The sequence below is a fragment of the Cynocephalus volans genome, chromosome 11 (assembly GCF_027409185.1).
Source record: "Cynocephalus volans isolate mCynVol1 chromosome 11, mCynVol1.pri, whole genome shotgun sequence".
Lineage (NCBI taxonomy): Eukaryota > Metazoa > Chordata > Mammalia > Dermoptera > Cynocephalidae > Cynocephalus > Cynocephalus volans.
Genome location: NC_084470.1, coordinates 87,373,835 through 87,395,066, shown reverse-complemented (window position 1 = coordinate 87,395,066; position 21,232 = coordinate 87,373,835). Strand labels below are relative to the sequence as shown.

General features: G+C 46.5%; 1 protein-coding gene across 1 annotated transcript in view; it reads right to left on the bottom strand.

Annotated features, from left to right (window-relative positions):
* Positions 1 to 21,232, bottom strand: part of ITPR1 (inositol 1,4,5-trisphosphate receptor type 1) — a 315,422-nt gene that overhangs the window by 67,270 nt on the left and 226,920 nt on the right. The window contains exons 43-44 of the mRNA XM_063115344.1: positions 4,728 to 4,908; positions 3,020 to 3,273 (exon numbers count right to left, since the gene is read on the bottom strand). Coding sequence (XP_062971414.1) covers positions 3,020 to 3,273; positions 4,728 to 4,908 — 435 coding nt within the window. The remainder of the gene's footprint in view (positions 1 to 3,019; positions 3,274 to 4,727; positions 4,909 to 21,232) is intronic.

Below are 21,232 nucleotides of genomic sequence, written 5' to 3'. Positions count from 1 at the left end.
TAAAAAATATATTAAGATATACTAGACAATAACCCCCATTTCCCATAGCACTGTTTCCCACAGAGCAGTGTATCAGAGAATTGGGTTTTGAAAGAACTTCATTAAAACGTGTTTCTGCCTGTGGGGTTCTCAGGGCGTTAGTTTGAAGGAGAGTTTTACAAACAGCTAAGGTACAAAACTAACATTCTGAAGACTTCCCAACCAGGAGTGATGAACTTGTGCAATGAAAGCCTTACTCTGCCCCCACAGTGGAAGGAAGGAGTGGTGCTGGTAAAGGAGGAAGGTCACCAAGAGCTGGAAGACAGAGCAGGTGCATGGAACCAGAGCCATGCTCGGGAACAGCACTGACCTCCATGGAGGGATTCCCTCTAGGCAGCTGCCATGGACTGACTGAATTGTGTCCCCAAAGTTCATATATTAGAAGCTTAATTCCCACTATAACTGTTGAGGGGGGTAAATCCTATTATGGGAATTGAAAGGTGGGGCCTTGAAAAGGTGATTAGATTGTAAGGCCATGCAGTAGTGAATAGATTCAAAATGGTGGTCATAGGCATGGTTCTGAGGGCTTTAAAAATACAGCACATGAGAGGTTAGTCTTTCTCTGCGCCACCATTTCACAAAGTGCGTCACTGAAGTCACCAGCAAGACCCTCACCAGATGTGTTCCCTGGACTTTGGACATCCCAGCTTCAGACACTGTAATCAATGCATTTCATTTTCTTTATAAATCACCCAGTTGCAGGTATTTTGTTATAAGCAACAGAAACAGACTAACACAGTAGGTCTTGTGTTCTGTTAGCCCAGAACTTTGCAGGTGGCAGCTCCATGGAGAAGCTTCCTGGACCTGCATGCTGGATTGGTTCTTTTCCTCTGACCCCACAAAGCCCCTGCCTTGACACCATTGCAGCACTTACCACACTGCACTGCAATCTCTGGTTAGCTCCAGTGGTTCCTGACCTAGACACTCAGCTCTATGAGGAGAGGGGTGAGGTCCCATCACCATCACTGCCAGGCACAGAGCAGGTATGTACCAATCATGACTGAAGGACAAACACACACAGGCATCATTTCAACCTACTTTCCCTTTGGAGCCCAAGGTTGATGGAGACCAGTGACACCTGTACCAGGGAACACGACAAGGCACTGGTCACTATGCTGAGGCTAGAAATAGCCACTAGCAGCAGAGTGGGGCCTCCCACCCACAGATGCCACAGCCAAGATGCTCAGGCTTGGTTCTCCATGGTGTCCTTCACGTTGCCTCAGCCCGTCTCCCTCAGGACTAATGGTGTAGACTGAGGCATACCAGCCAATGAGATGGTAACAGACCCGGGTCCTTTGGGGCATGAGTGTTCTGCTCTACTCAACTGAGCTTAGCAGTCCCAGGCAATGAATCAAGGGCTGAGGTATTCTCAGCCCCAAGTAGCAAATCTTAAGCAACGGCAAGAAAAGAAAACTGACAGCCAGGATGCCACACTCACATTGACAGGAATCAAGCAGAGAGTGTCAAACTGGAGAAAGGGCCCGACCCCATCTGGAGAGGCCACACTGCTGCCATGCAAACCACATGGCACTGGGGGTCCAGCGTGGCCAATGGTGGGGTTGGTGTGGAATCCCTTCATTGGAAAACACGGGTCAGATTTGGTCAGTTGATGACCTCAGATCTTAGATGCCTTTTCAACATTCAGGCTCTCCAGACAGATGTGATTAAAAATAAAAACAATCACAGAAGGTACGAATAGTGCAGGTTTCTCCCAGCTCCATTTCATTGTTCTGTCTTACTGGTTAGCGATATAATTTCTGACTCAGCTAATCCACACGCAGATTCCAGGGCAGGTTTTAAGAGAGAGTGATTTACTGTAGCAGCACTGAGTGGCCTGGCCACAGTCGAGGAGTGACAGGCCATCAAGTCGCCCAGTGGATAAAGTCAGCAATGCAAATATTGAAAGGCTGCACCCACCCCTTGCCGGGTTTAGACCAGAATTCTTTCTTTTTCATACGATCAGGATTCAAGCACACAAAACTACCATGGCCGACTTGTTTATCTTAGGAGCAAACATTCCATCTCAGAGGAGATGTTCACACATACTTCTCTTGTTCACGCTCACACCATTCAGGCAGAGGGCTGGCTTCCCCAGGTCCAAGAATCCAAGCAGAATCAGGCAGTGGCCAAGGACCCATGTTCCAGCATGCTTTTTCTGGGCAGTGAGGGCCTCCACAGATCCAGGCCCATTCGGAAGAAAAAAGAGGCTTTCTGGAATCTTCCTAAATAAATAGGCTTTGCTGCCGGGAAACCTTGCAAGGGAGATCATATACCTTCTATCTTAGCATCTGGTTGATATCATGAATTCTAGCATCAGACTCCCTGGGTTCAAGTCCCCGTTCTGCACTCCCCAACTATGCCTCCTGCACCCTGGTTACCTCATCTATAAAATGCAATGATATAAGCAACACTTAGCATCCAGATATTCTAACCGCCCAATAAATCTTGGCCACTGTTATCCTCCAAAAACAACAAAATGAACAAAGCATTTCTGTAATAATCAGTAACAAAGATCTTTGAGCACCTGTTTGTATAAAACACTGGAAGGCAGCTACTTCATTCATTCAACCAACAAATATTTAATTACAACTTTCTATGCACCTGATTTTATAAATCTAATATATTAAACATATCTAATTATCTAGCCATTCATCCGATTTTCACCTGAGCATCTAATGCCAAATAGCGGCAGGCTACAAGATACACACACACAAAGGCACACTCACAGCCTTAGCAAATATATGTGGAGCAGGTCCCTCCACTGGTGGACAATGCATGTGACACCTGGCCCTGTGGAGACAGTGGGGAAGACAGAGAGACACATCAGTCACCCAGACTTTCATGCCAGAGAACCAAGTTGGACTGACTGCCCAAGCACTCTGGATGAAGTGAGAGGAGCTGAGCCATCAGAGGAAGCCAGAACTCAGTGTTCCCACCACCCCCAACCACTCCCACCCCACCACACTCCCAAAGCCCTCACCTGCAGGTCTCGGTTGTGGTTTTCACACAGCAACTGCAAGAAGCGCAGGATGGGCTGCATGATGGTGATGACTGCGCTCATCTCCAGCTCATCCTTGGTCTTGTCGGCTGTAGCCTGGGTGCCCTCCCCGGGCTGGTAGTGATCATCAGGGTCGGCCTCCCTCCTGAAGGTGGTGAAGGCTTTCCGGGTGGCAGCAGACGCTTCCAGGAGCTGATCTCGGACCTCTTCCGTTATCTGTGTTGAGGGCTCTTTAGCTAGGGTGTGAGCATAAGACAGTAAATGATACTGAATCCCCAGGAGCGCTTTCACCACACCAAAGATGATGTTCCCGTGTTCACTAGAGATCCTCAAGGTTGGCAAAACACTCCAGGAAGTCATCATCTTCGTTCGGTCCTTAGATAGGATTAAAACTGAATCACACTCTCCTAACTCACTCATGGTTCTAATGTTTCATCCTTGCTTACACTGAGTTTTAGTGGAATAGCCTTAGTGCAGCTCTGTCAACCTCACAAATCTAGGCTCCAGGCCTCAGCCTTCTCATCTGTGAAATGGGAGTGGATCGGTGAATTCTATCTTCAGAAGGTTCCTAAGAGGCTCAACATAATGTTAATCACAATGATAATTATTCTTAGTGTAATGACAACTGACTGGCCCTTTACTAAGTGCCAAGACAACACAATTAAGCATTTTGTGTGCATTATCTTGTCTAATCCTCGGAATAACCCTGTGAGGTCTCTGTGGCATTACAGCTACCAGCAGACATTCTGCAACCAGACTGCATGCGTTCCAATGCTGACTCCACTGCCTGCTCCATGTCCTTAACAAGTTAATTACCATCTCTGTTCCTCAGTTTCCTCCTTTGTAAAATGTGGATAACGATTTTACCTAACAGAGTTGACTTGAGTTCTAAATGAATGGACACAAGTAATGAACTTTGAGCAGTGCTGCATTCATTAAGTACTCAGTAAATGGTAGCTGTTCTTCTATTTCTTTATCCCTATGCTAGACCAGTTGTTCTCAATCAGGGGTGATTTTCCTCTCAGCCCCACCCAGGGGACCACTGGCAATTTTTGGAGACATTTTTGGTTGGGGGTGGAGATATGCTATTGGCATCTACTGGGTAGAGGCCACGTATACTGCTAAATATCCTACAATGCACAGGACAGCCCCTATGACAAAGATTTCTCCACATGTCAGTGGTGCTGTGGTTGAGAAACCCAGTTCTAAACTTGAAAAGCAAGGCTCAGAATGGTTAATTAACTTGCTCAGGGCAGTTTGAATCCAAAACTTGTGGGTCTACCCTCTCCCCAGTACTACTTTTCTTCTAGGAGATAATGGCTATAAAGCTTTATAAACTTTCAAATACTTTAGAAAAAGTAAGGGAAAATTATCTGACAAAGAACTGACACCCAGTTTAAGGTGCATATTTCCCTTAAATTTCTGTAACATTAAATGGAAATCACAGGAAAAGAACTCAAAGCTTGAACAGAAGAATGTTCACTAATTTATTAAATAAGACCTTCCCAAGCAGCAGGACTTCAGCTCAGGTTACTTAAGAAGACTTATATCATAAACAGATTGGCTTTTTTCTTCTGAAAGTCCCGTTCAAAATGCATTTTGGAGTTCAGAAGTAATGAAAAAATAAAGGAAAACAAGGCGCTTCTCTGTTGTTCACAGCCCTGCTGATTGAAGTCTGAAGAGCATTTACCTTTTTTCCGTGATGGGGCATCTCTGTCTACTTCATCATCTTTCTTTTTATTTCCCAAGTCACTGGTGTTCACTGTCACTGTTGCCTTGATTTCTTGCTGGGCCACCTTCATTCGGTCATAAAAGACCTTAAAGAATTTCTCTGACTTCTTATCTTCTGTCAACCGGCAGAAAAAGGAATGCTGCCAGGGAAAACCCACAGACTTTTTAACACTGTAACAGACCAGTTACTGAACCCCACTCATGATACCAAAACGTATGGAAATCAGAGCCAGACACAAAACCTCACAAATGATCTAAGACCCAGGTTAAACACTGCTCCACACTATGATCTTCTGGGTTCTAAGGCCTGAGATTTTCAACGCAGAGACTTTAAAACAAATCAGTGTGGCTGGAGCTGTCGCAAAAGCCTTGGAAGCATGCTAAGGTGTAGTGGGCGGACTTTAGCCAACTAGGAACAACCCCTTCCTGCCCCTGCATACATGCAAAACAACCCCATTAGCAATGGAAATGGAATATATTTTTGGTGATTTTTGCAGGATCAGTCATTTGTATAAGGACTACCATGTGCTCCTCCCCTGTGCAGAGCCCTGTGAAAGAGTAAGATGTGCTACCTGCCCCTATGGGCTTGTTAACAGGTTAGGATGACACATCCATGAGTCAGACTAAAATGTACAAGTAAAAAACACTCAGGAAGCTACACAATTTATATTATAGGAGCCAGAGCTGGCGAGGATGACAATGGGCTGGAATGATCCCAAAATCTTCATGAAAAAGGTGATATCCAAACCAGGCCTTGAAGGACAAGTAGGAGTGCTTAGACGAAGAAACTCAAATTTAACAGGTAGCTTGCCTCCTGAATACACATTTGTTTTTGGACCCACTGCAAGCAATAGTATACACTGTTGATGTAAAAACACAATATGGCATCGCAACTTCATTTACGAGTATTCGCTCTGCACCCCTTTGCAAACACCACACTGTTGTGAATTATTTACATAAAAATACAATACGGTCATTTCCAGAGGAATAAAACAAAGCTCCAAACAATATATTTGTGTTTCCCAGTTGGATGTTTCTGCCAATTTCATATCCTCCTATTTGGAAAAATGGCACTTTCCCACAGAAGGTAGCCCTGAGCTTCTAATCCCAGAAAACACCTAAAATCTTACCAGCCTCTTCAAGCCCCCTAACTTCTCCAACTCCCACCCATGCACCACCACCCCCCATGCCTGATTCCGCAGCCCCCAGAGGGCACCCCATTTCCATCTGCCAACATGCGACTTTAGTCACTCTGAGCTTTCTAGCCACTGGCCCCCACACAGCACTGACAAATATCTGCCCACACTGCACATCTTGAGGGTGCCGTTTCTTCTCCCTCTCACCATTCTTCTTTACCTCTGGTTGTTTCTTATTCACAACACAGGATCCATCCTTTCTGCTTGTGTTTCCTGGTTTTATCTTTTCCCCTCCAACCACTCCCAAATGCTAGAACCCAAGTCACCAACCCCCTGTACTGCTCAGCCTTATCATTCCATGCATCTCCGTGTGTCACAAGACTCCTACTCTAGAACTAAGCTTAAGTCTTTACTGTCTTCCATTGCCCTTTACTGCCTTTTTACTTTTCTTTTATGTTTCCTACTATTTCCTCCACCACCCCCCCATCCATCCACTATTTATGGTGCACCTGTCATGAGCTGGGCACTGTGTCAGTTACAGGAGAAATAATGGTGAGCAACAAAGAGCCTGGGCCATGAAACTGGCAGCCTGGGCAGGAAAACATACAGTAATCCAATAATCACCCTAATGAGTATTTACTAAAATAGCCTTTTATCTCTATGAAAGTGACCCAAGAGACTGCTGGTGAACAGTCCTGTGACAGACGCTCAGTTCCTCTGCCCTGTCCTTGCTGTTCCTGGCTCTTCCCATGGCTAGAGTCATCTTTGATCTCCCCACTAATGTCACTTCCTCAGTGAGGCTGTCCCTAAATCAGCTCCCAAGGCCATGCCCTTTTATTCTCTTCATAGCAATAAATAAAACACTCTGAAATGACGCTGTATTTACTGTCCACTTGCCCTCCGTCTTATGCAGAGTAGGAGCTCTATGAAGGCAGACACCTCACCAGCCTGGTCTACAGATGCCCCTGAAGCACGAAGAAGAGGCCCAGCTCACAGCAGGCACTCCACAATGGCTTGATGAAAGAATGAACATAGCCCGGTACTTCACGGCTCCTCCTCACACTGGATACCCCCAACTGGATCCTTCCCAAATTCAGTGAACATGACAAATAAATCCCCCAAATAAATTAATTCTGGAAAATTGCTCAAATATGAGAAACCAAGTTCTAATTGTTCACTTCTTCAAGAAGCAATACATCCACAGACAAAACAAGATGTATGGGGATGGGTGACCTCCACTTACAGCCACCTAATTATGATGACAGAATTTTCCAGCAAGATAAGCCATACAGCATCTCACCTCCACACAGACCCCAGGGAGACAGCTAACTAAAGCTGTGGGTCCCCCAGAAGACAGACAGGACAGTTCACGTAGTTGCTACCCCAGCAGTCCTCTCGTTGCACGGAGGCAGCTTTAAAAGCATTTTGGGACAATCTGGTCACTCAAGAAAACAAAAGTACTTTAAGTAAGTAGGCAAATAAATAAATAAGTCGAGCCTGCCATCTGTCATCTGATAACAGTGCAACCTTGCACACAGAGCACACTACAAACTGGCTGCTTAATGTCCAACCGGTTAACTCGACAGATGTCAGGTGATATCATCAGGGTAAGGGAAGCTCTTATGAAATAAGAGCGGGCAAAGGACTGAGGAGTCTGCACTTCTGTATACGTTCCTGCAATGGCCAGTGTGGCTATTCTGAATTATTTATACCAGTCCTCGACTCCACAAAGATCCAAAGCAGCTTTATCAACAGAACGTGCTCAGTAAAATAATAAAACGGACAAGGGGGCCAGAAGGCATGAGGAAGCATAGAAAACCCAAATTAGAAAAGGTTGGTGATTGGAGGATGGGAGAGATGATTCAGGGGACCTTCAGGCCTGGCCCTAAGGTCCCTGGCCACAGTCAAGCTGAGACAGGAGACATACTCAGTTACACCTCTTAGAATCAAAGGAGACATGTACAAGTGCCCCCAGGGAAGGAAAACATTTCTTAACAGAGGGGTTGGCAGGAGAAGCTTTCCAGTCAGGCTGCCAGGGTGTGTATCCTGGGTCCCTCACCCACTGGCTCTGTGACCCTGGGCAAGCTGCCGGGCCTCTCGGAACCATGTGAAAGGGCTGCCCCTGTGCTGAGCACCGTGCCCACTGATAGTGTTAGTTTGGGGTTTCTTCCACTGTTATATTAGTAGAACATGAAAACCCCACAGTGAAGGCGACCTTGTGAGCAGCTAGGGCAGAATAGCAAAGTGGTGGGAACTCTGTTTCTGGAGGTGGAGAGACCTAGGTTCTTGTTCCGCCACTTGCTAGCTAATGTCATCTTAGAAAGTGACAACGTCTCTGAAACCCGAGTTTTCTCATCTGTGAAATGGGCACAATAACAGCACTTCACGGGTGGTTACGAAGCAGATCATCACAACAGCACTCACAACAGCTAATGTTTACTGACTGCTCACAGGTGGCAGGAACTCGGGGCCCAAGTTCATGTGCACTATCTCACACAGAAGCCCCGTGGAGGTAGTTACAATTATTACTCCTTCTTGAGAGATCAGGGCTTCCTCAAACACGATGTACAACAGGTGTTTTAGCACACCCCCGAGATACCCAAACTAACTACGAAGGATGCACTCTCACCAGGACTCCCAGGTCTGCAGTGGGGTAGCATGGCCACAAGAGACGATGGCCCAGGCTCGGGCTCAGGCTCCAAGTCTCCTGACTGAGAAACTAAACAAAGAAACTCTGCAAGGAAGAAGTTCGGTCTGCAAAAGAGAAGCGGTGGTATCTTCTACGAGTGTAGGACTGGAGAATGATGGCAGCGTGGGGGAAGAACTAAGACCCTTTCCCCACAGCAGGAGGGTGTGCCATGGGGAGGAGAGGGAGGCTGCGGAACAGGGGCTCTCAGTTAGGGGCTTCTGGAATGGCCTGGCTGCAGCTGCTGGAGGTGGTCACCCACCCCTCTCTGGCGCCTGGTGTGTTCTAGACTTCGTGAGACCAGGGCCCTCCGCACAGTTCACACACCTGCTCAAGACTGTCTCCCAGAGCTGAGCAGCTAAGTGCACAACTCCCAGCCCTCGGGCTACTGAGGCAGGGCCTTTCCACAGGGCTAGTGCCTCCTTCCCTGCCTGAACCCATTTCAATCATCATGGCAGCCCCAAAACCAAGAGCAATTAGTCACAAAGAGATTGCACTTTCCCAAAATTTTCACTCCACCCCTTCTGGAAGGTGTGAGGTAAGCCCTTCAACATAAATCTGGCCTAGAGCAGGAAACATTAATTGCTGATGAGAGAAATCAAAACAGAGGGACTGGCCGGTTACTCAGTTGGTTAGAGCATGGTGCCGAGAACACCAAGGTCCAGGGTTCGAACCCTGTACCAGCCAGGCGCCAAAAACAAAAAAAAAAAAAAGGAAAAAAAAATCAATGTCTACTATTTTACTTATTATTTATTTTTATTTATTTATTTTTTTTAAAGATGACCAGTAAGGAGATCTTAACCCTTGACTTGGTGTTGTCAGCACCACACTCTCTGAAGTGAGCGAACCAGCCATCCCTATATGGGATCCAAACCCGTGGCCTTGGTGTTACCAACACCACACTCGCCCGAGTGAGCCACGGGCCGGCCCCCTATTTAAGTCTTTAAGTATGTATAACTGCAATGTGTCAAAAAGTTTTTACAAATCAAAACAGTGGTTGCCTGAGCCAGGTGGAGGGGTGGGGTGGTGAGTGGGAAGGGACTAGAAAAGGAAACAAGAAAACTTTCTGGAGTGAAACATCTCAATTAGGGTGGTAGTTACACCTGTGGTAGACAGACTCACAGCCCTCTCCAAGATGTCCATGTCCTAAACCCTGGAGCCTGTGGGTATGTTACCTTACATAGCAAAGGGGAATTAAAGTTGCAGATAGAATTCAGGCTGCTCATCAGCTGACTTGAAAGTAGGGAGATTGTCCTGGATCATCCACGGGCCTTAAAAGGGGAAGAAGATGAGGCTGGAGAAATGCCATGTGCCAAGAACACGACTTACCTTTGTTAAGTTTGAAGGTGGAGGAAGGGGCCACAAGCCAAGGAATGTGGGAATCCTCTAGAAACTGGAAAAGGCTAGAGCATCCAGCAAAGAACACAGCCAGGCCGAGGCACTGATTTTAGTCTAGTAAAATTCATGTCAAACTTGTAAGATATTAAATTCGGATGCTTTAAGCTACTAAGTTTGTAGTAATTTGTTACAGCAGCCGTAGAAAATGAGTGCAACACATATCAAAAAACATTTGTCAGATCCAAATACTACATTTAAAATCTGTGCATATTATTGTATGTAAATTATATCCCAACGAAAAGAAAGAGGGAGAGAAGGAGTCTGCTTTGTTCCCAGAAAGCTAGGGAACTATGTAAGTTGTGTAGACAAGGAGCCACCTCCCGGGGCCACCTCCCCCACCAGAAGGAAGGGCACCTGCCTGCCCGCCCCCATGGCTGACCTTTCCTCGCCCTCCAGTTATCTCCAAATCACATTTGATTCCAAAGCCCTTTTCACATATGCTGTCTCATCAGAGTCTTAGGAGATCACCAAGACTGATATCATCATTCATAAATCTGTCACATTACAGAGGAGCTGGGGTTAGGAGAGGCTGGTGACTTGGGGCAGAACCACAGCAAACTTTCCTCCCCCCTACCTGTATCTTTAACTGACCCAAAGACCAGCTCTGTAGTCAGAGAGGTGTAGGAGGCTGGGAAAGCAAAGGAAAGGAAGCTGGTTTGAGAGCAGATCCCCAGCATCAATCCCAGACACCACTAACAGCAGGGCTGCACCCAACATGCGTGCAGGAAGGGACAGCGTGAGCATGAGGAAGAGACTGCTGGCAGCAACCCCCTCCACGGCAGCTTTGGAGGGTAGTGGTGGGACAAGAAGTAGGTGTGGCTGGTTGCAAGCCAAGCTTAAAAGCAAAAGAGTAAGAGGAAACAGACCACTGAATGCTGAAGCTGGAAGAATTCTTTTTCCAGCAGTTTCCAGATGGTTCCCCAAGTAGGAAAACCCTGCTCTCCTCCCATCCCCAAATACTGTCCTAGATAAAGACCCTAGATAAAGACAGGCAGAAGGGCTCAGCATGAAACAGCAGGGAGTAAACTCTTCCAGGGCTCCACAGAACAGCATTTGAAAACTACCACTTTAGTCCATCCCTCCACATTTCACAGATGAGGAAACCGAGGCCCAGAATGGGAAAGGGACTTGCCAAGGCCACAAAGAACCCTCCTCCACTGACTGCCCAAGACAGCTCCTTCTGACCATGCTGGCTCGTGGTGAGTTGAAACGGCAGCCTGCTTTTACGTTCCTGTCTTCTGATCACTGCCAAGTGCAGTTTTCTCTCCTTGGGCTAATGGAGCTACACGGAGGTCAATGAATCATGGTGTGAGATTAAAAGAACAATAAAACTACCCTTTCAGATCAGTCTTGAAAATAATAAAATATTGCTTGATTAGCCTGGCAGCCACCCACCACCCCCACCCAAGTCCTTGCAAAGAAATGGAGCGTGGTTTATGACAAGCCTGCCTAGCTTCAGCAAGAGGCACCCTGAGGTTAGGGACTAGACTGCGGCAGCCACCCTGCAGACAGGAAGGCAAGGGCGGGATGAGGTGGATACTCCTTTCTTTAGGTACAAGAGGTCACAGCCCCAATTAAACTGTGTGGACAAGGGGTCCTGGGGAGAAGAATAATGGGAGATACAAGCCTTCCCCTTGACCCAGGCACATACCTGGGGAAGGTAAGTGAATCAGCAACAGACATCTTCCTTATCAAAAAGAAGGCACCCTTCCCAGAGTTAGGAACTTTGGGGGGAAAGCACGGAGCTGCCTGGAATCTGAGCCAGGCTGCCTGCACCTGCCCAGGGCACGAGGCCACTCTGAGGAGGAGGCCCTTTAGCAGGTCTTTCAGCTACAGATGGGCAGCGGCAGGAAGCAGAGATGGACGTGATCCAGGATAGAGCCTGGTGCGGGCGGGGATGGCCTGAGGGTGAGCAGCCCAGAGAGCCAGGACAGCTAAGGGACTTTGATACTTCCCCCAAAGCGTTTCCACCCTGCAGTCAGTCTACCTTCTAGAAGCATTCACACTGGGCCTTGAGAGAATGAGATTTTCCATTTGACTGCCTCGGAAGACATGACCCTGACCAACACAGCCCATGATGCGCACGGGGGATGTTCACTTATCTGCTGCAGAATGAATCAAGTTCTCAGGCTAAGGACAAGAATTTGAAAAATGTGGCTGCCAAACAGTAAGCCAACGCCCGAGTTTCCAGCAGCAGATGAAAAATCTTCCCTGGAGTCTGGTTTTTTTTTTTCCCTTTCATACCAGCTCTGGGAGTCGATGTCTCCAACCAGACCAACCAACCCATCCCTGTCCAGCTCAATCAGACACTCTGCAGGTGGTGGAGTGGTATCAGTGGCTCCAAGATATGGAGCATCACTTGGCTCTCTTCCTACTGCTGTGATTAACTGAGAGTAAACCACATTCTGGGGACCTTCTCTCTGTAAACGACATTCTAGTGAAGGATGACTGGACATTTCCAATTTGCCAGGCACTGTCTAAGTGCTTTACACACATCATCTCTTTTAATCCTCATAACTAGCCCATGAGGTAGGTGCTATTTTATCCCCACTTTCCAGGTGAGGAAACCAAGGCTCCAAGAAGTGAAATAACTTACCCAGTCGTACATCTAGTAAGTGGTGATGCCGTCCGGCACTCAGCCCCAACCACCCTGCTTTGTTAAACACCTCTCACCTGAGCAAGAGTTGGTCCTACTCTGAACACCTTTTGGTTTTTTTATAATCCACACTGCCCCTAACCCGAATCCCACCCTCACCCCCCAAGTCATTCAGAGGCAAAGACAGACTACTCTCCCCATCAAGAACAGCTGCGGTAGGTACCCATGTGAATGCCTCAACTTTCCTATGACATTTAGTACGTTTATTAATACAGGCTTCCAAACAACCCCCTTTTGCTAGTTGAAGGTTTACCAGGGCTAGGGATTATAAACGGTTAGCAAAAACATTGTCATGCAGTGACTGCTGTGGGTCTTGAGTCCTTTTCTTAGAAACTGATGATAATCAAAACTCAAAGATCAGCAACCATGAAGCAGGTAATAAAACACACCTGGTTAGGCATAGGGAGCCTGAAGAACTGAAGTCAGGAAAGCTAAATTTTAGCCTTGGTTCCTCACTCACACCACGTGATCTTGGGCAATTTAACCTCATTTGTGCCCTGGGTCCCTTATTTGCAAAACGAGGATCTTACCACCTGCCCTCTCTGCATCACATGGAGGCTGGGAGCCATCAAGGCTGCAGGTATGAAACATTAAGTGTGAAAAGCACTTGGATTACCAAGGAGCTCCATTCAAATGCAAGGTGCTGTTGTTATCTAACAAAGCATGTTTCAAAGGAAAGGTATTGAATGCAAGATAGATGGATCCACGAATGAGCTGGGGGTTTGGGGATGACCAAAGTCCAGTGTCCAAATAACATCCAATGATAATTCCAGTGGGCCTAACAGCAAAAACACAATGAATAGCAATTCCCAACAGCTGTCACAGGTAGAAAGTTTAAAAAACAAACAATCTGGCTGGAATTTCACTAGCCACAGAACACATTCAGGTTTCTGGAGACAGGGAAACATTTTTGCTTCCGCTTCTTAAAGTTTAATACACCCAAAGGCAGAAGACAAGCTTGGTGTCAGACCCTCCTCCCAGACAGTCCTAAGTTTTTCAACATAAACTGTTTTCCAATATTTTCAACCATTCTGAATTTCAGGAAAAGTCTGCTGTATAAAAAGGGTGTAATAATTAATAAAATGGGCATTCAGAATTGAATACTCCCTTGTCATAAATTATCACTAACTCTAAGAAGGAAATTTTTTGCCTGGTTTGATGGGTTCCAACCAGTCAACATCTGGAGCTCTCAGTTTACCAACCTCTTCGAGGATGTTTCCAGCTTTAATGAGCTCAGAAATAATATAAACTTCAAAGTGGAAAGGAAGAAAGTGATGAAGTGACCCAAGTCTGCACTGAAAAGGCATCAACGTTTCAACTTCATTTTTCAGAAACAAGGTCCTCTCTTGTCCAAACTGTACAGCCACCTCTCAGTGACTTAGACACAAACACCCTGTTTCAACTACCCTCCCAGGCAAGGGATGGATGGAGGTCACATTCTGGCCAATTGCTGGCTCCTGATGCCTGACGCAAGGGGTAGATGACAAGGAGACCCTCACTCCAATTAATCTGGTCACTGGGATCCAGGAAAGGGCCTGAGCTCCAGAGTCAAGGCCAAAGCAGTAGATCTCCATGATGCTTTTCAAGGTGAATTAATTCCATTTTTAGCAAGCAGCAAAGTCCAGCCTGTTCTATAAGAAACTCTTTTCTCCTGAGATGGGAAGCTTAACATCTCTCCTCTTCTGTCTCCCATTGCCCAAGGGAGCCGGCATTTTCTGGGAAAGTTCTAGCCCTATCTGTTAGGCAGTATGGTTCGTCCCTCCCACACCCCATGTGGATCAGAAAGCTAACAGTTTCGCACATGTCCATCAACAACATCTCAACCAAACTGTACTTCCTAAAAAAATAAATAAATCAATAAAATAAAAAGGCATTATCTTACAAAGTCCCTAATTTTGTAGGTAGGCCAGGAGTGATCACCATCTCTAGCAATATTTAACAGTAATACCAAATAGATTTCCAGGAGGCAGGTAAGCTACCGCTCTGCAGAACACTGTGCCTCTGACCCACAAATAAGAAGATAAGGAAACTCCAAATTTTCTCTGGGTTCAATGAGCAAACCTACCTACGGATGCCAGAGCCCAGCATCTTTTATGGGGATACAAGGACACAGCTGTCTATCTCTTCCAGCCAGACATGAAGAGAAAAACGGAAAGCCTCCAGGGGAAAGCAGAGATGACCAGTGCAATGTAAAATAGATGCAACCAATGAAAATAAAAATAAAATAGACGCAACCCCCAAATTTGAGTGGGTGGGGACCTCTTCGGTAATTTTCCACAAGTGCAAGAAGGTGTTTTGGTGGCTCTTAAGTCAACGTGAAGCTTACTTTTTTTTTTTTTTTTTTTTAAAGGCACTATATAAAGCAAAGGAGAGTTTGGTTAGATCTCAGGGAGAACTTCTGTTAAAGCACTCAGGGAGGATTTAGAATCTCAGCCCATGAATATCTGCTCAGCTAGCGAAGTGGAGAAGGAACAGAAATCTGGAGTGTGTGCCCAGCAGCCTCCAATGGTGCCCTCCAGGGCTGATTCTGTGATTCATCCAGTGTCTTCTTGCGGTATATTCTGAAACCCTCAGGTCTCATCTCGGCTCGCCCACAGACTCACCATGGGATCTGTGGCAGGGAGGACACAGAGGCCTTCTCAGCAGGCCTCCAACCTGTACCCTGAGACCCAAAAAGAAAGACGCAAGAGGTGCTTGGAAAACCCCATCACCAAGAAACACATCCCGCATTTCTGCATGAAGGGTGCAGAGGAGGAGGGTCCAGGGCTGAGGAGGACCTGGCAGTGACTCAGGTGCTGTCCCTTCCCACCTCCCACGGGGATCAGTCTGTGTTCTTGAGAGAGAGAACTGAGCAGGAGGTGAAGGAGGGTCAGAACTTTGATCTTTGGGACGAACCTGCCAGGTCTTATTCCTGTCCTGTGGACCTGCAGGACAAAGAGTCAACACTGGCTGGCTTTTCCTAGGCTTGCAGCTCCCAGCTTCCCAGGGAATCCAACATGAGATTTACACAGATGCGAAGAGCAATCCTTGGCCCATTCACTTTCTGCGTGTGCAGAGAGTCACGGGGCTCTATATTCTGCATCCTTAACAAGGTAGAAATAAATGTATGAACAGCGGTGACTTAGGAGCTGGGTGGGTTTGAATGGGTCATTTAATAACTTTCAGCCTCAGTTTCCTCATCTGTAATAGGGGAAGGAGCAGCATAAGAACCACCTGAGAGGCCTGTTGGGAGGCGTAAAAGAGGGAACACAGGTGAGAGCCCCCATAGCACAGGGCAGGTATTCGACACCAGCCATGCTCCCTTCCCTGCTCTCAACATACTTGGCTGTGACAAGTCCACTCGAGCATAAAATCTGAATAAAAATAAATATACCTGGCCTGCCAGGGGCAAGGACACTGGCTCACAGAAAGCAAAACATCAACCAAAGCCCGTATCCCCACACCCCACCTCTCCCCCACGGAGGACCCAAAGTCACCCCCAATCACCCCCATCCTCTGCTCAACTCAACTCACTCTCAGGCACAGCCTGAGTCTGCCTCCAATGGACGCGTTCTGGGACTTTCCTGTCTCCCAACCCCGCAGGCCCCCTTCCCTGTGTGCTGGCCCATCAGGTAACTTCCATGTGGCCATGAGGGCATCCCTGGAATGCAACAGCAAAACATACAGATGGCAAAATGGATGGAGGTGGGCATGATGAAATTACACAGCACTCATCTGTGTAAGTGCTGCTTCATATGTTATGGCTTTGGCAGCTGCAGTGCAGAACCCAGCAGGTTACAGGCCCAAGCCAACTTGGTGCTCTTTAGAAGCACTGACTAGAGGTTGGCAGGGACCTCGGAGATCACCTAATCCAGCCTCCCACCTGATGACAAGCACACTTACTTCGATCAAGCAGTCACTTCATGCTGCTGTCCCACCACCCCTCACCACGGTGGCCTCATTCAGCTCCCCCAACATGCCAGGACCATGTCAACCCATCCGTCTCCAAAACTTTTGCCCTCTGCTCTTCACACACTGGCTCTCTTCTCTGTTAGGTCTCAGTTTAAATGACACCTCCATAGCGAAGCCTTCCCTGATGACCCTACCTGGACCCTGCTTGCTTTCCCATCCCACTTCTCCTAAGTCGTTATTTAGTTGGTTGTTAACTGGTTTCCCAGCCATCTCCCCGACTAGACTGTAAGCTCCTAGAGAGCAGGACCCATGCCTGACTGCATCGGGGCTGACTCGTGCAGTGCCTGGCACCCAGTAAGGGCTCAATAATATCTACTCTATGAATGAATGAATGAACAGCAATCCTGAAGGCAGTGCAATTCCAAAAAGCTTAAACCAAATCAAGCTTTGTAGCAATGGCAGCTAAAGTTTAACCCAGTAACCAAAAAGATCCCTGTCTGTGAAAGCTCAAGGTCCTGCTACATTGGGAAATGCAGCATGCCAGAGACTAGCCCAAGGTGGGTGACCTGATGTTGTCACCTCTCAGAGGCTTATCAGGTTTTTGTACATAAATTTGTGATGGGCTCAGCCTGGCTGGGGATCCTTAATCCATCCAGTTAACTGTTAACTACCCTGGCCCCACAGACACAGCTGCTTACATTATTAACTATGAGCAGGAAGGACAGTCACTGTGGGCCTTCCTCTACAGAGCCTGGCTCCCTCCCCAGACATGATGGCTACAAGCTCTGTGCTGAACAGTCTGTGGGTTTGTGTTGCAAGGCAGCTAATAAAAACACATTTTTCAAACACCGTATGGTGGGGGCAACTGAAACACCTCCTCCTCAAATAGCAATAGAATCTTTTTTTTAAGTCTTGAATTCAAAGAGAAGCAAGCGGTGTGGAGACTTCAGATGGCTTACAGGACTATGCCCTTCAGCATCTGCGCCATCGTGATGAAAAGTTTAAAACCCAGGCATAGGTAACTGGGAGAAACATCGAGAGAGCCTCTGACACTTTCAAAAAAAAACTAGAGGGCCTCAGGAAACCTAAGTGGGCATAGAGTTCTCTGCGACAAGAGGGGTTAGGGCAGAAGAACCAGAGGCAGCTGTGACTCTCAAGCAGGTTCTAGGAAGCGGGGCTCCACGTTTGTGCGGCAAGTGTCTTTAATGTCCCCACATCGGGAATCAAGCTGCTGGCAACTTCTGATGAGAAAACAGTCTCAACCATGAAGTTAACTCTGCTGGAAGATTTCCAAAGGGAAAGTCCCTCCAGTTACTCAGAGGGAAGAAAAAAATTACCTTCTTGGTCTGGAATCCGGGGATATTTTACGCAGATGCCTCTAACAGAAGTTAATAAAGGGAAGTCAGATGGCCTTTGATTATTCAAACAGGCTACTGCTATTAAGGATTGCACAACTCTTGGGCAAGGCAAGGGTGGGTTTGGCTTTTTTTTTTTTTCTTTTTAAGCCTGTTCTGATGGAACTACTTATTCTTTTCTAAGAACTTTTCATTCTAACCTCCCTACTCACATCTAAATGCCTCTCCTCCGGTGGGAATACCACAGACAACACAGAGCTGTCTCAGAAGCCTCTGTGGCCACCCTCAGAGCAGCCAGGGTGCAGGTGGGCACTGCTGGGTGGCCACAGAGTTCTCAAAACTGCAGGTTTGGCGTCCCTGCTGAGAATAGGTGGGGCAGCCACTTTTTTTTTTTTTTTTAAATGCAGGCTGAGTAGTTTCAACCTGCAACCTTCACGTAACAGGAGTTGCCCAAGCTCCAGGAATTATCATTGTGGGACAAATCTGTCCTCTTGTTTTCCTGTGGTTCTAATTGTATAATAGGCTAGAGGAGATAAGAGGCATCACTCCACCAGGGCAAGAGCACAGAGGGTGTATGGAGATATAAACAGTCATTCTCCTCCAGGGCATACCAGCTGCCGAATCAGCAACAGAATCCACCTGGTTTCAGAGCAATCCAGTATGGGAAAGAAAGCTTCCATCAGGCGAGATGGAAGACTTCCAGACGAGGTCCCTCTAATGGAGGGGTTGGTAATAAAGTCATGGGAAAAGAAACAGGGGAGGGAGGGAAAAACACACCTCAGAAAAAAACTCTTCTGATGTCCTGGAGCTACACAAGGGGGGAGCTCTTAGGGAAGGGAAAATATTGTTTCTGGAGACAGCTCCAAGAATCATGACTAGGTGTGAGAAACAAGGAAGCTCAAAGATTAAAAAAAAAGAAAAGAAAAGAAAAGAAGGAGGGGAAAGGAGAGAGCCAGGGAAGGGGGGGAGTGATATCTTTGAGAGACAGGGGAATTAAAAAACACCATGGCAACAACTCAGTCCACCTACCCTGGCCGCCCACCCACAGCCAGATTCTTTACTGACGCATTCGAGAACAAGCTGGTTCCTACCAGCTCAGGAAGGTGAGCAAACCGAGAGCTCATTAAATCCCTTCTCAGCGACTCTTGTCTGCCTGCAGATAGTGAGCAAGGAGGATATAAATAGAAGTTACATAACATCTCTTTGTTGATTCCTGTGCTTACCCAAAAAATGCAGCATGACCTTGTTTTTCTTTAGAGTCTGCCTTGGCCTGCTGGTTGAGGACTTTAATCCATTTAGGAATCATCTTAAAGTTTGAACAGCAGGATATAGATTTCCAAGTTAAGGGTCATCAGGATGGTCATCCAAGTTAGGAACTCTCAGGGCCAAGTCCTCTTCAGATATAAAAAAAAATCCATTAGCTATATGCATATATATACACATATATGAATAAATCAGGTAAGGAATGTTGTGGCTTCCTCTTAGAACATTTCCTGACAAAAATTAAGAAGCAAATTTAACACCCAAGAGCAAAGAATCATTAAAATGGCATGTTGGGTTTTTTTTTAACAGAGGTTGGGGCACTTTATTTAAATATACACATATTTAAAGGCAACTGATGGTTTCTAAATACCCTCCAGGCATATTCAGTTGTCTTTTTCTTCCTTAACAGGTAAGATGGTAAGAGTCCAGGGGACGGAAAGGGCCATCCTTAAAGATGCTGATACAACCAAACACTGTGCAGAAAAACACAAATCAAGTGCCCTGAGAAGCAGCCCAAGCTGGCCAGACCCTACATGCCTGTTGGGGATTAGGGACAGGCTCTCGCTTCAGTGTCTTCCTCAGGAGGGAGTTAGCACAAGTGTGTGCTTACCGGATGTGCTGCTGAGCCCCATAATTTTGATTTCTTGTCTAACCTGTTGATGCCACAAAACTCTTTTAAGAATTGTTACCATGGGAACATCTCCCTAGCAATCATTCTTCACTAAACGGTACAGGTGCTGGAGAATTCAATGCCCTTGGTCTCAGGAAGCTTTTTCTGAGTCTTAGAATGTATGCCTTGAACTGAGAGGACTTTCCAACCTATAATGCAAGGATTTCCAATGCAAATATTTTCAAGGGTCAGACAGTGAGGTGTCAATCAAACAGGACAAGAGGTGGGGGCTATGATGACCTGAGAGTACATGGAGGCCCGACCCAAGCATTCGAGTTCTGTCTACAGTGTTTTCAATGCACCATATCATAAAAACAAAGTACTCCACAGGGCTATAATCAGCTCAGAGGGCAACCTTAGCAAGAGATGCTGTGGCCTTCTGCTAATCCTACTATGGGATTTCCTTCCTTATCAGAACTATCAAGTGGTCAAAAACAAAATCATGCATACATTCGAGCAGGGAACTGGGTATCAAATATGAGCAATTAAAAAGATGCCCATGTATTAGTGGTATGCCATTACAGTATTAAAAGTGTCTAGATGACTCACAAAATCACCAGAACAAGAGTTGGTTGTTGTTTGTTTTTACTTGAAAAAGATAAAGAATCACCAAGAAGTATTCAAGGTTACCCAATACAAACCCTTATTTAACACGCGAGGAACCAGACCTAGAGTATAAGGGAGTTGTTACCGAGACAGGACAAGAGCCTACGTTCCTGCCCAACCCTGGTCCTAGGTCACGTCACTGATGTGCAGCAGTCCATCTGTCAACTGAGCCCCATTGGCTGTGTGCCATCTCTTCTAAATCCCCACAGGGGAAGCAAGTTTTACCTTCTACAGTATGAACAGCGAGGATCTGGTAGGAACCAATACATCTTTATGTCCCGATGCAGCAATGTTGCCAGGTAACAAATGTAGAAATATACTCCAAAAACTGTATGTGACAATATACAACCTCCGCTCTGCAGCTGATAACCGAAGGAGTGTTAAAACACCATGTTCTCTTAACACTCAGGCTTTTGGTGTGAAAATAAAATTAAACGAGATACTTCCTCTTGTAAATATGAGACAGGCATACAACTCACACATGCATTCATTAACTGGAAATAGTAGAGGGGTTTGCAACAGCCATCCACAGTGCAAGCTAGCTTTCATCCTCCCCTCAGGATGAATTCCAGACAATCCAAGGAAACAGTATAACTGAGCAAGAGCCTTTCTTATGTCAAGGACAGGTTCACCTCTGACCAGAGAAAGCTCATAAGAAAGACACCAGTGGAAACTGAGGGAAGGCTCATACACTGTTATAAAACTAAACATGCTTCCATTGTGTGAGTTCATGAGTCCACCTTTAAAACTTAGTGGATAACCTGGCAGTGACTACTTGCTTCTCAGATCAAATGACCTACTAC